At 37.2% G+C, this 15,383-nt stretch overlaps 1 protein-coding gene across 13 annotated transcripts in view; it reads right to left on the bottom strand.

Moving 5' to 3' along the window:
- Positions 1-15,383, bottom strand: part of UBR2 (ubiquitin protein ligase E3 component n-recognin 2) — a 124,688-nt gene that overhangs the window by 17,189 nt on the left and 92,116 nt on the right. For 8 of the 13 annotated variants that reach the window (XR_006289863.1, XR_006289862.1, XR_005224883.2 and 5 more), the window contains exons 42-47: positions 13,644-13,752; positions 13,331-13,387; positions 11,211-11,288; positions 10,673-10,843; positions 9,744-9,845; positions 5,345-5,456 (exon numbers count right to left, since the gene is read on the bottom strand). Coding sequence is in view for 4 of the 13 variants with exons in the window: in XM_027820496.3 (XP_027676297.1) it covers positions 8,152-8,293; positions 9,744-9,845; positions 10,673-10,843; positions 11,211-11,288; positions 13,331-13,387; positions 13,644-13,752 (659 nt within the window). In the remaining 9 variants the exon portion in view is untranslated. Of the gene's footprint in view, positions 1-5,344; positions 5,457-5,852; positions 8,294-9,743; positions 9,846-10,672; positions 10,844-11,210; positions 11,289-13,330; positions 13,388-13,643; positions 13,753-15,383 lie in introns of those variants that run through there. The other 5 variants (XM_027820496.3, XM_027820495.3, XM_037895796.2 and 2 more) reach the window with 2 other exon arrangements.

Raw genomic sequence — 15,383 nt, 5'->3', positions numbered from 1 at the left:
TGATCTTTCGGGTTCTAAATTTAGGTCTTCAGTTTGTATATAAATGCCCTATTTTATAGGTTTTCATAATTGGAAACCTTCCCTCCTGTGAACAATACTTTGAGGAAAAACCATATGCTTCACATCTTGAGCTTCTGGATAGGTTAAGGAGGTGTAGACACTCCCCCAACTCTCCCAGTTCTTACTGGTAACACAATGCACTGGACTCATTTAGGACCTCTTCTTGAGTTCCTTGTGCTCATAAGACTCTCCACTGACATCACTGGGAGTTTTGTGTATGCAAGACTGAATGCTTAATGTATATACTGCTCCATAGAGAATTCAAAAAAGGAGTTCGGGTCAAGACTTTCAAGCATAAAATCCCTAAGTTAGGCTCTTTAGTCTATATTCAGGCACCTAAGTAAATGGCCTGACTTTAAAAAGTCCAGGCACCCAGCAGCTCCCAATGACCTCAAGAGCAATATAATTTTCCAGGGCCTGATTTTCAAAAGTGATGAAAAGCACAACTTCAGCTGAAGTTGTTGGGAGCTGCAGGTCCTCAGGATCTCTGCAAATCAATTCAAGTGGGTTTTACGATTCAACTTAACATTTTTTTAAAAAAAAAAATCTGACCCGGAAAGCCATTGCATTAAAAAACACCCCACTTTATTATTTTAAATTACATAATAAGGATAAAGATTTCAAACCTGAGTGACTGAAGTTAGGCCCGATTTCCAAAAAGGTTTTATGGTGTTGAAGCACCTACAGTTCACATTGGCTTCAGTAGGAGGTGGGCATGCCCAAAACGAATACAAATCAGATCACTTTGTTTTAAGGTACCTTCCTGGAGCCTAACTTCAGGCATCCAGGTTTGAAAACTGGCTTAAGGTTTTAAATTTTAACCATTTAAGTAACAGCTATTTTTTGTTAAAACATAGTTTACACAGCAAAGGAGGCTATTTTATCAATTACATTTATTTGACCAGACATGGAACATTTATTTGATAAAGCGTTCGAGTGAGGAAAATAGAAACTGCTTCCTCAAAGCAAACAGTTCCTAAGTAACCTTAATACAATTTATAAGATTAGCCTTCGTGCATTACACTGCCCTGGACACCTGATAATACTGAACAAATAGTCCCTTCTCTGTGTGCGTACGGCTTAGCAAGTAACATAGGAAGGCTATATTAGGCTCCCCAGAAGAACTGCAATTGTTAAAGACAATTTACAAGGATGGAGTAAAGAAAGGCATTCCAGCAACACTCTACTAAATTTTTACTAGATTTTTTAAAAAAAATCATTGCCCTTAACTGAGTCAATGTAAAATGAGGACAGATCACATGCTTATTTAAAAAATAAAGAGCATTAGGGATTAGTTAATTAAGAGATAAGGCTAGAGGAAGAGAAGAGTCATGTGATAATGGTCCCCTACTGGGAGATGAATGCCTAGATAAAGCTATTTCTGGTAAATAAACAGTGAGGAAATGCAGAGCTCTTCATTTTCAGTTAAATTGGAACTAGTCATACTTGTAGCAATCTTTTACAAGATTTTACTTCACGTCTATTATGTTCAGTGACTGATTCATTTATATGAGGATTCCAAAGTACTTTATAAACAAACAAATTAGGACTCAAAATGTACTCGAGGTAGGTATGCTCACAAACATAGGAATAGAACCCAGCTTTGTGCGCTCCCAATCCTGTACTTAAACCACCAGACATGGCTCCCCAAAGTAGTCATAATCAATTTATCTTATGGATGTTAGCCCATTAGAATGTCAATGTACCATTAGTGACTAACTATTCTGACTGATGCTGCAGAAAAATCAGACTTTCAGAAAAGGCCAGCATTAGAATTAAATGCACTATGAAAAGTCGGCACAAAAGGACTATCTGGCAGGTCTGCAATGGACCATCTAATTAAAGCTTTGTACTCCCTCATGAGGCTATTGAATTTCAATGCATGAGAGAGAGAGAGAGAGAGAGAGAATGAATGTCAGACTGCCCCCTCCTCCCAAAACAGAATCAGTGACCACCAACTAGAAACAGAAATCAGGAGAAACCAGGCACACCTGAAACTCACTAAGAACAACTTTAACCAGCAGGATATATATACACCACATTTTGCTTCAGTGGGACAGAAAGTGTCAAGTATGAGAGACATACTTCCCCAAATTGACTCATGGTAAGATCTCCCATTAAAAATCAGAAGAAAAATGAAGCATAATTCTAGAAGTAAGAGATCACAGAAATAGTTTCAGAATGTGACAACTTCCAATGAAATAGAAGTGAATAATCATGTTAAATGAACCATTATTTCCGTCAAGCATATCCTAGATGGGTATGTTAGGTGTTAGGATCCTAAAGGGGTGTGAGGATCTAGCCCACTTGATATATTTATCTAGCCCCAAGACACCTTGGTATTCTGCAGAATGCGAAACTTCCATTAAAAAAAAAAGAACTGAGTCCTGCTAGTTGCAAAAGTAGCCTTTTGTACAGAAACTAATGTAGCTCGGTAGACAAAAAATGGTTCTAAGAGCAGTGAAATGTCCCATTTATCCTAGTGGCACATTAAATTATCATTAGTCTCAGACTTAACAGCTAGAGATTATAAAACATGTAGTTGAACCATCCTGCATGTAAAATGTGAGTGCAGCTGCATGCTTAATTTGCTTTGCAATTACTCTAAAATTGTCCAAATAAACCAAGGACAGAGATAGTACTGGTGCTACAAATTCCCTGCATAATTTCTTTCCCCTTTCCATGAAGTTATGCCACTATAGGTTTAATTTGGGATCATTTGGTACTGATTTATATTGTCATCAGAAAATGAAATGTAACAAAGAGACCTTAAAATTTCACTCACCTCTCCATAGGTCTGAACTTCTCATTTTAGTTAAGAAAAAATACTTGAAGTTATTCACAAAAAAAAATTAAATTTATTATAACTTTTGTACTATTCAAAAATATCTGTTGTCTTGAAGTTTGTATCAGCTGCAAAATGTGCTCTAAGCTAGAGTTTTCCATAGGAAGTCTAAGCCCAGAAGAAATGTAAATATTTAGGCTCCTATACCAAAATTGATAGTATATGGATGGGCTGCTGCAGCCAGGCACTTGCATAGTTGCAGGAGTAGAACCATAGTTTGGCAATTTTTTAGATACAACACACTTATCTTTAATTAAACTTAGGTTATTGAATCACACCTTTGATACCCCAAGTGGTAGGTAGGTATTTTACCTCTGAAATGGGTTGCGGTAGCTGTTTAGCAGTACAAGTGAAGATTAACATCCAGCTCAAGAAGACAGGAAGAATTTAGTAAAATCAAAATACCAGAATAAGAATTTGGCAAGAACACTAAACGCTTATGCACAAAATACTATGGGACTAGTGCTGGGTGAAATTTTTTAGCCTATTTTTTCCCCTCTGTTAGCAAAAAATGTAGATTTGACAAAACCAAAGTGTTTTGTGAAGTCATGTCAGTTTTGCCCAATTGTTTTGGCAAAACACACTCCCCGCAAATCTTTTGAAAAATCTTTTGCTGTTTTCAAAATGAAACATTTCAAAGTGACTTCATTTTGAAATAATCAGCAATTTAAAAAAATAAAATGTTAAAAGCTCAAAATCTAAACAGGTTTGTTTGACCAGAAATGAATTTTTCAATTTTTCAAACATTTAAAATAAATGATTTTCTTTGATTTTTCAGAACAATCAGCAAACAGAAAGATCAGTTATCTGCAGAGTTTTACTTGGGATCTCCAATGACTACAAGTAGTAATGGTTCATTTATATTTCATCCAATGAAACTTCCTTTTCGAACCTGGTACTAGGATACTAGGTCACTGTTTGACTACAACAACATCTGTGCTGTTGTTCCTAGTACGTAGAAAAGTGTTGGGAGTGGGACTGAAGATTTGGTCCTCACCACATCAGACAGCTTGAAGGAAATGCATAGGTGAAGAGCCTTAGTGAGCGGAGATTGTTCCACTAAGTGGGTTGTAAATAAGCCAGTTGTTCGCCCTCTAGGAGAGCCAATCCAAGGTAAGGAGATTTATTAGTGTAGTTGTAGGTCCTTCGTTTTTGGTATTTACCAATTTATTCAGTAAAACTCCTGGTCTTTTTCAAAACTCGTATTTAGTTTTTTTTTTTGTTTTTTTACCAAATTTCACCCAAATTTTGGCTTTTTCAGGATTTGAGAATTTTTTAGAGACAGGCAGGGTGCCAGGTCCCAGCAGCCAAGACTACTTGACCACTGCAGTGTCAGGCCCGCAGGGAGTGGAAAGCTGCACTCTATAAGTACTGGACTCCTGCCGAACAGAGCCATCTCCTGATCCCACCCATTCAGCGCAACCCCAGAGCACAGAGACTCATCTGCTTCCCCTGCTGGACAGAGCATGTGCACAGGAAGCAGATGGGGCTGTGCTGAAGGTCTGGGCCCAGGAAGAGGCTCTTCTCTTTCAGGGGAGCTGGTACTTACAGGGTTTAGCCTCCCTTTCATCTCCTGATCCCAGTCATTTAGCACAGCCCTGTTCACTTCCTCTGTGCAGTAGGGGAGTCCGAAAAGCAGGAAGCAGGGTTCTGGCAGCCAAGAGTGCCAAATGATGCAGGGAGCAGGAGGCTCTCAACTGTGACATGGCTAGCACCCCACGCCCTTAGCCCCCATTAATACAGCTCCCCACCTCTGTTTTTGGTTTTTACCTATTTTCACAATTTTTTAAAATTTTTGAACACTGAAATTACCAGGAAATCAAAAAGAAAATAACCAAAAATGGAGGCCCATCAGTATTGTGTTTACAGACCTATTAGATCCTCCAAATCCATCTCCCTGCCAATGCTCGTTTGTAGAAAGGATCCTGGACTAACCAATGCAGAAGGTAGTATAGGAAGCCCTCTGAGGGACATACAAGAGCATGCATGAGTGTGTGTGTGGGGGGAAGACATGGCAGCACAGGGCGGGGCAGGGGAGTGCAGAAGAGAATTGCAGTGGAGCTAGCATGAGCTACTCTTCACCAACAGAAACCAGCAACAGAAAGCAGTGAAGGTAGTTAATGCAGACTTGTGGGGACCAACGGCATCAGCAGACAACTTGCACTATATGGTTGTTGCACCAAAGTAAGAGGCAGCTTCCCATGGTAGGTTAGGGACAGTGCAAAGAAGTGCCATCTTGCCTGAAAAAAGTAGGGTCTGATCTGAAGGCCCTTGTGGGAAAATTTGAACCAGGTTTGGAGGGAAACTCTGTGCAAGCTCTCTCTACTACAGGCTTGGGGCTTCAGGAGAGTCTCACTCACTAAGTAGGTGTGTTGTTGTAAACTTAAATAACTCTGACATTCATTCATTACAAATGTTATGCAACAGGTTATAACTCACATTTTTGAGCTGCACAACTGCTACCAGGTAATTAGCAGACATGAACAAGAGGAAGAGACCCACACCTCTGGACAGCTATGAATGAAGCACAAAGGACGGATAGACCTGAATTCTAAACAAAACAAAAAAAATTATGTACATAGTAGTTTGCAACAGAAAAGGCAAATCCTGCCTCCTGGGGAAAGAAATAGCAGGCTTTTTTTGCCCCGTTTGATTTACTTCCGAGTGAGTTTAAATTGTGTTTACTAATCAGCTCTTTAAAAAATGTATGTCTGCTAAATGATGATCAGACTTTTTGGTAGAGGTCAAGACAGGGTTAGTTAACTAAAGTAACTGACACTAATATTATAATGAGCTTAAATTTTTAGTCAGGGAATTGCAGGTGTTGCATATCCAGGTATTTTTCTTATCCTGTGATTAACACTACGGAGCAACAAGGTAATCGAAGGTAACAATTCCAAAGTTCAGCAAAACTTTTTCTAAAAATAAATAAAAGATTATAAAAGTATTTAATGTCAACACCGAAAGCATTTATTTTGATACTTTCAACTTTTTTTTTTTTTTTTTTTTTTTTTTTTTTTTACATATGATACATTCCAAATTTTACAAGTAGTCCACAGATATTAAAGGTATAGCCAATTTATTACAGGTATGTCTTCCCTGATACTGAAACCATGTTATATAAATATTTCTACAGTGAACATAAATACATGCAAAACAAATCAGAAAAGAAAACAGATTGTTAAGAATGACTAATCTTACAGAAAACAGGATAAATTGTGTACTTTGCTATTTTTTGCAGCCATAATTCCATCAATCCATTCAACCCTCTGCATCTCAGAAAAATGAGAAAAATGCCTTCTATCAATATTTTGATTTACCCAGAAAATCTGTCAGTGTAATGAATTGTGGCAGATACCATTTTGTTATTTCTGGAACATCTATACCCATGATAAAACTGATTTTTTTCAATGCAATTTTAACTAAGTTCCCTAGACAGGAGGAATAAAGCAGAAGCAGCAAGCCTTTCAGTAAAAAGAACAGTGTTGCAGAAGAAGAAAATTCTTTTATGACATGCACAGCAAGAAGTTGATATATAACTAAGGAGAGGAAGGGTAGACTGACGGAACATTAATGCTGATTTTCTTCCTGCAGATTTTGCAGCTTTCTTAAAAAAAGTGAGGTGTATACATGAAGATCAAAGAGCCATTACAGACAAGAATGTCATATCTAATACCAGCCTTAAGAAATAGGAGTTGATAATTGTTCAGTTTCTCTATTTTGTATTGTCTACATCTTAACTCAAGACTATTTCTGAGCCTGTGGAGAATTGTCCTGTACACTGTAACATATACAGAATTATTCTGAAACATTAAATCTGTAAAAATACAAACAACCCAATCAAACCTATTGTAAATAAAGACAGCAGCCACTGAAAGGATTGCTTGTCTGGGCTGAAGAGGAAATCAAAAGCAAGCCTCAGTAAAAGAATCACTTTCATTATTAAAACTCAGGACTATGTAAATAAATTGTTTTAATAACTTACCAAAAACTTGGAAGGCATTAAGATTATGGATTTTCTATCAGAAAGCATGTCATTGAGATTTCTTGGGGGTCTAACATTGCATTTACTACATACAACTATACCATCAGGCACCTACATACCAAGTGCAAAATCTGTGCAGATATAGAATATATTTATAAAATATACTATAGACAAACATCTTTACAGAGCTTTAGTCAAGTGTCTAATATGTCAGAAAGTAAATGTACTTGATGGTACAACTAAAAGGAAATGAACAGGAGCAAACAAATGCTCTGTGACTGATGTCCTTCATATACAGAGGAAAATGGTTCATTTTTGTCTGAGAGTTTCTATTTGAAGACCTGAAATTAGTAAACTGCAATAAGATGTAGGTGGGATTTGCTCCTTTAAAGATGGAAGTCAAAAATGAAGAAAAATGTAACTTTTTTAAATATATCGCCAATTGCCTTAAGACATCTTCTAAAACACGTCAACCCTTTAAATTTGGGAAAACAATCACATCATGAAAAATGAAAGGGTTTCCCCACTATATTCAAATTGCAAACCACACAATAGGTGTAAGGAGTGCAATGCTTCAGAAATAGCTTTAAATTAAATTGTTTTACTTATAAGCTAGTGTTAGTTCTTTTAGTAAAAAGAAAATCAACTGGAAGGCAAAAAAATCTGCAAGAATACAAATTAAAAAATAAATTTTAAATACACTGAGTTTAAGAGTTATCCACTGATGCAGACAGATACATCCATTTGCTACATTATTTTCATCCTTACTTTATTCCATTGCATGTACACAGTTTAAGTATTAAAATGCAGAATAATAAATAAAGTAAACCGGCTCAGATTACTAGCAAAGGGCAAAACACAATCAATAATTGTGCTTAATCTAGTCTCCATTTCAGCAGTTTTTTTTCCCTCTTGCAGTTCATTAGAAAAATCAGGGTCAGATTTCCAAGAAGAGTCATTCTTTTGTCCCAGAAACTTAAGTTCATTTGCCCAGGTTCTATACCCCAAGAGGTTTCATGTGAAGGAAGCACAGTGCAAATAATACTACTAGTAAAACCTGCTTACATAGAAAAAAGTTTACATGGTTATTGTAACCAGGATCTTTACAAAATAAATTGGAAAACAAAGGTTAAATAGAAGGACTGGAATTGTGTCTTTATTTTCCTCAAAAATTTTTTCCTAATCCCTCTTTTATTTGAAAAATTTACTGGGTTACAAAAAATCATCATAAATAAAGTTCCAGTCTTCAGATGATAACCAATTATAAATGCTGCCAATCAATGCCAACTAGTGTTTGATTTGCTTCTTGTGCATGTCCAATTTCTTCTGTGATACTGTGCTGTTGCCAGAGTTTTTGAATCTTTTTAAACCGTTCTTTGCACAGGTGTAAGGGATTCCCACGCCTGAAAAAAAATACATTTATCAGGAAACTAACAACTGTGAAGTCTTATAGAGCACTTATGCACTCACAAATAATACACAAAACACTTACATAATCTTTTAATGTTACTGTATATATAATATTTTGTTGCAAAAATTGCACTGAGAGTTGATGCCAAAGTAACTTGATCCTGTAATATTTCATCTGACCCTCTACAGACAAAATTTTCATCTTGCGTAATGAGCATCATTAAAAATGACAGCCCTTTACATTTGTGTAGATACATGTCATCTCTTCAAGATGAGGAGAGATACTAACTTAGTTTGGGGCCATATGCTCCCCCACAGTAGGAGGCATATTGGAGAAAAAATAATCTATAAAGGCAGAAGAAGTTAAGGAGAAGTTAAGGAGAGACACAACCATGGCATGCTTTTCAACCCCACTATATTTGGACTATCTGGTTATAGGTGAGGTACATATTATGGCAAACTTTGAGAAAACTGCTTTGGTGAGGCATGTTCCCCTCTGAAGCCAGTGGAAATAGAGGATCAAATTGTCAGGTGCCACTATATGGTCAAATAACACCAGTGGTATAGCACAAGCTTAATTTATCCGACCCAGGCAAGAATGACCCTGCAGGACTGTACTAGGCAATGCATGGGCCAATATACTATTCAACTCATCTCCTGCCAGCATTCTGGACAAAAGGTGACACTGATACAGAATTGGGGAGGGTCGGGGAGGGGGACGACCCACCCTCACGACACACAAAACTTGGCCTGTTTTAGTTCCCTGTGACTGTCAAATGCTGGCATAAGTTACAAGCAACCCCTGGGCTGGGGGAACAGCAAGTAAAAAGCAGCACCAGGATTCGGGCAATATAAAGGTGAGCTTTAAACAATTTTTGTACGCCACCACCAGCTTACACTTTATGATTCTGACCATTTGGAAGGATCTGGTTCCATTGTCTATAAAGCCAGTAAGAGTAAATGCTACTGAAGTCTAAGCTACCTCCTCCCCCTAAGATTAAAGACTTCAGCACAGAAACCAGCATTCAGACCTACATAAAGTCAACTTGCAACAGGAGATTTTCATCTGATATAGACATATATACATAATTAACTATATTTAATAAACAAATTGTGCATAAAAAGTAGGATATATATTTGTCAGTCGTATTGTCTATGGAACCTCAGAGATGTGGAGACATTATTCAAGATTTTACCCTTCAGGAAACCTCTTTATACCAGGTAAATTATTTCTCATCAGGTATTTCTAACAAAGTAAATATTTTTTTTTAAAAGGTTTGTTTTAGACATTACTGCAGCACACAATTACATTATTGCCCAACTTTAGCAGCTTAGTTATAAATTATTTAATACATAACTAAGCTTATTATATGAACCAACTGCTTTTGAGGGTAAAAAGAAGTGTTTCAATGAATATTTTAAAACATTCTTTAGAAAATGTACCTGAGTCCCTGGTCTGTTTCTCCATAGTCATCAAGATAGGGAGGAGCATAAAAGCAGCCCTTTGTTTTTCCAGCTAAAAATAGCACTTGACATTCTCGTACTCTGCACAGAGACACACATAAGACATTTTAGTCATGAACTTTGTGATGTGACCACATTTCTGGTATATTCACGAACATTAGCTTCTTGCAACTCACACAGGTATCTGTGATTCTGTATAATCTCCACATACTGTGGAATTAAAATGTAAGTACCATCCAAAAATATTTGTAATCCCTCCTATGCCATGTGTATAATATATATAGTATATATGTAATAAAATAGTACAAACAAAATGTTGTTCCACATTTTATCTGTTACAGCATAAATATCAGCATGCCTGAACTAATCTATTTAGAAGCTACTTAACACTGCAAAAAAAAAATACAATTTGGCTTCTCATTAACAAATGTTTATGAAAAACCTGAAACAAGTTGTGTGGTCTAATCCTTCAATGCACATGTATTGTTGTGTCAGCAGATGGGAGAATTATTATAATCTGATGCCACAGTTTTATTCCTGTGAAATTAATTAAGAGCTAAGTTTTACACCAAAGTTATTTTCATGATTTCTGAAAAACAGAACGTTTACCATGATCATTTCATTTATTTCCACTGAACTGTTACACAATACATGGAACACATCCTTTTTCTGATCAGCTTTGAACCTTGTAAGAGATCTTATTCCCTCAAAGATAAAAGCTCCTAAAAAATTCTGAAGTGCAAGGAAGATAAAAAAACCTCTATTTTTTGTGCAATTATTAACTTATTTTTTATGAACATAATTGTCTTTACATACAGTACAACAGTCACATTTATGGAAATATTCACTTCATGCTCATGTACAACATGTACCCTACTAATAAAATTTAGATACAATGAAGTCCTTACCTGAGAAATATACCCACTCCAGAACCACATGTATATGTATGTGCAGTACAGGCTCCAACATCTTCCCCTTCTAACTCTGTTTGACAACAGTAACTCTGAGAACATAGCATGGTCCCACATACAAGGCACAATGTTGGTGCTCTGCTTTTATCACCACCTGATTTTGGACACCTTTGCATAGGCAAACAAAAAAAATCCATACAGGTAGGTGAATACAGTTAAATCTTTACTATGGAGTTATAGCTCAGTACTTTAAATGGTAATCAATAGATTCAAATTTATTCTGGAAACTTCCCCAGTTAAATGAAGTTACAGATTCTAATACCTCTCCCCACCCCAAACTTCTACTTTATGTTTCATTTAAATAAGTAATGAAGATAAGGCACATTAGTGGAAAAGATGGCAGTGAACATATGCCATATACTTTATGATTTTCTAAACAATCTTTTCAAGGCTCTCATGCTAGAAGATTTTCCCGTTCATCAAAAGCAACAAGTGGCTTTTAACGCTCACCATCATAACTGCATAAAAAACTTACGAGAAATTAGATGCTTGATTAATGAGGCAGCTGTAATCATCTGGAAGGTCTATTAATTTGTTAGATTCTCTTGCATAGCTAAAATGAAACAAACAATCAAATGTTTAACAAATAGTGGACACAATCATTGCAAACTCATATTTTCCCAAGTGTTACCTCAGTAACAATCTTATGTAAGTCACTCAATTTTGTCTTCCATATCTTACACCAGTCTCTGTATCTATGACAATACATTAAAATGGCATATAGTGGTAAGAAATTTGATATAAAAATTACTCTGAACACACATTTCTTTAAATATTACACTGATTTTATATTAAATCGTAGAACAATTTATATGATTACCTAATAAGTATCGGTGGAGGCATGCTGGAACCACATTCATCCCAGTGCTATGTTAAAGGACACTAATGAACTTCTAGGGTGCATCAGCAGGGTTTACACAGACCAATTAATGCACAAGTCAGTGCACTTTAGATATCACACCCTTCTTGAGTGTATTACCTCACCACATAAATAAGCCCTTACTTGATACTCTTCCATTTGCTGTTTCATAGCACTATTCACAAGCCTTAATTTTCTTCCTCTCTGCCCATGTGAATAGTTAAACAGCAGCCCATTTTCAGCTTGATGTGATAAGCCTCATAAACTGATGTACCAAATAGGAATCCAACATGCCATAATTGAAATACACTAGGTTGGTTTGCATGGAGTCATATTTTTATTATTTTTCCTGTATGGCTCAAGAAAAGTCCAAGAATTATATATTCTTTCATTTGCATACTTTAGACAGTGTTTCATCCTGATACGCAATAGGATTATCTGAACATTTCTCCTGCTAAAGGATCAGAATATTGTAAGCAAGTCTCTGATACAACTAATATTGTTTTGAAAACAGCTACTCTCTAATGCAAGAGACTTCTGCTACAAGGAGTAAATTTGTGTTTCTTTTTTTCATTACACAAACACTAACACTGAATATTTATGTAATTGGGAAATCATGAATATTAATGTCAAGACCTTTATATTTTCCCTCCAGATTCTACACCAGTGGTCTCAACCTGCGGCCCACTAGCGGCCTGATCAGCAAAGAGCTGTGGCCCATGTGACATCCTCAGGCCCATACAGGTACAGTAAAAGCTTTATTATCTGGCATGTGAGGGCCTGGGGGGTGCCGCTAAGTCAAAAATTCCAGTTAACTAAGCATTATACTTACCAACGGGGTGGGGGTGGGGGGTTGGGGGTGGGATGGGGCTTAGGGGATGGGGCATGGGATGGGGTGCAGGGCACAGGCTCTGGGAGGGGTTTTGGGGTGCCGGATCCAGGTGGTGCTCAGCTTGGGCGGCTCCCCACAAGCAGTGACATGTCCCTGCTGCTCCTAGGTGGAGGCGTGGCCAGGCAGCTCTGTGCCACCTTGGCAGTTCCCACTGGCTGCAGTTCCTGGCCAATGGGAGCTGTGGAGCCAGTGCTTGGTGCGGGGGCAGTGCACAGAGCCCGCATAGCTGTTCCTCCACCTAGTAGTAGCAGGGACATGTCACCGCTTCCGGGGAGCCATAAGGAGCAAGACTTTTAATGGATATCAGAAATGCCGGTTTCTACAGCTTTCCAGTTGGTAAAGTGCCAGATAACACAGCTTCTACTGTAGTATATATATTGTGCAGATGCGGCCCACAGAGAGCTGCATATGCAGCCCGCAAAGGTAAATAGGTTGAGAACCACTGTTCTACACAACGTAAGTTTTAATAATGTCTTTCAAACTGATATGCTCGAGCTCAACCAGTAGTTATGGGCTTGATGCAGGAACTTCTGAATGAAATCCTATGGCCTGAGTGTTATGCAGGAGGTTAAATGAGATATCCAGAACAGATCGTTATAAGCTTCACAAAATCTCTGAATTTAAACAGTATTTCACTCTCCTTACAAATAATTAAATATATCTTGGTTCTTCCTCTAGCTATGCTTTTCAATTGCATTTTGAAGCTGTATTTTTGTAAGTTACTTTATTGACAGACCAAGTACAGGAAAAATTGCTACATTTAGTTATAGAGGGGGAAAAAAACCAACAACAACAAAAAAACCCAAAACTTTTCTCCCCCATCCTAAAATCCCTCCATACTCACCTTATGGCTTGTCTTTTGCCTTCCAGGTACCTTTTTACTTCATTGTTACTACACCAACTTCAAGAGAAAAAAAGATGCCATTTAGTCTTCATTAGACAATACTATAGAGGAACAACTACTAACAAGTAAAAAATATAGATTTAATATACTTTCCATCCCAAAAGACTTCTTCCAAAAACTTCTGTATTTTACAGGTAGTTTTTAAAATACATTCATCTTTCATTTCCAAATATATGCATTACTGGGAAAATATTTACACTAAATTTCTGGGGCAGCATACTTTATGTTAGAATTAAAGAATAAAGTTTCATACCTTTCTACTAATGTGTTCATAATTTTGCTATTTTCTTGAAAAAGGCAAATGAGGTTGTTTGGCAAGGAAAGATAGCTACATAAATGTTCAAACTGGCTTGCCCCAGTTACTGTAAATGCAGAAAAAGACAGACAATAAATAGTTGCATTTGGAAGATAACACCAACAGCAAATAAAACACAACCCTAATTGGGGATTATAATTAAGCCTATAATTTTGTCATGGATAATTTTAGTAAAAGTCTTGGACAGGTCACAGGCAATGAACAAAAATTCATGGAAGCCATGACCTGTCCCTGACTTTTACTAAAAACATCCCTGAAAAAAAGGGAGAGGGAGGAGGGTCCAGCACCACGCCCCACTGCATGCAGCAGCAGGGAGCTGCAGCCCCCCACCCCTGCCCAGTGGCTGGGAGAGATCCCCCACCCCCAAAGATGCTCCGGAGGGATCCCCCACCACCCTGCAGGGTTGGGAGCTGGGGGACAGAGGGAGAATCCCCCACTGGTGGCGGCAGCTGGGGAACTCCGGGGCCCCAATGTCGCAGTGGTCTCTGGAAGTCACAGATTCTCTGACTTCCACAACCTCCATGACATACTTATAGCCTTAATTATAATGTAAAAGGGTGACTTTTCCCCCCCCACACACTCCACATTAAGATGTGTTGTGAATTTAAGGCTGGTCAGAGGTGCCAGATTGAAAGTCCTGGAGTCTGAAGTTTTCTGTTTATTCACAAAACAGATATAGCACAAGCAATGGCAGTGCAAATAAGGTTGCCAGTTAGTGCCAGTTATGGCTCATGAAATGAGCTCCCTGTAAAGATGTGGTCCAGACTGTGAAAAAACTGGAAAGCCCAGCTATGTAAAACAGAAGTTCAGGGAAGAAGGGAGTGTTTTTCACTCAAAGTCTTGCATACAGTCCAATAAAAGTATCCTTTACTCTTTTCAACATTTTGTTGAGGGGCCATAACTCAAGGAAATGTTACACAGCAAGAGCTAGTCTTGATAATAGCCTATATGAAAAAAAAATACTGACTTTAATTTTAATTCAGAACTAAAATACCAAATAATTCAATTTTAAATATGGGGAACCAAGAGTAGTATGTGTTCATATGTGCCTTTTCTTTTTGATTATGACTAACACCTCCAGACTTATATTTAAATCCTATCTGAACCATAGCTGGAACTCAGCTACGGTTGTTGCTATCACGAATTCAACTGTAGTGTAAACGTAGTGTAACACTCTCACATTTGAAGATTAATTCAAAATTAAGGGCCTGCTGCTAATCTCACTGAAGTCAAAGGGAGCAGGAGCAGGTCTCATACGAGAAGAATGCTCAAGGTAATAAAGATGAGATTTCAAACAAGCAATGAGCCTTTACTTCCTTTTAATCACGAGAATATCAATTTCGTGTCCTATATTATTTTGAAACACAAAGATACAACAGTGCAAAATTGTTTGGTTTTTGCCTATTTTTAATTAAAAAGTGACTTTTCAAAAACTAAAAAAACCTTTTCTGTTGCTTTGCAGTTTTGTGCAGATACAGTCCTGAATCAGTAATAAGTCAGCATTATTAATTAGTATTAATTATACTTTTATATAATTATACTTTTATAATATTAATTATTAATAAGTATTAATTTCAGCTACTACAGAAAGGACAGTTTAATGTGGTTTATTTTCATTAGCATTTAAATCATTTTTTTCCATGCCATTTACAAAGCTGTCCCTGTACATCTAGCAAT

Source organism: Chelonia mydas, chromosome 3, assembly GCF_015237465.2.
Source record: "Chelonia mydas isolate rCheMyd1 chromosome 3, rCheMyd1.pri.v2, whole genome shotgun sequence".
NCBI lineage: Eukaryota > Metazoa > Chordata > Testudines > Cheloniidae > Chelonia > Chelonia mydas.
The sequence above is the reverse complement of the archived record's forward strand: the minus strand, read 5'-3'. Positions and strand labels throughout refer to the sequence as shown.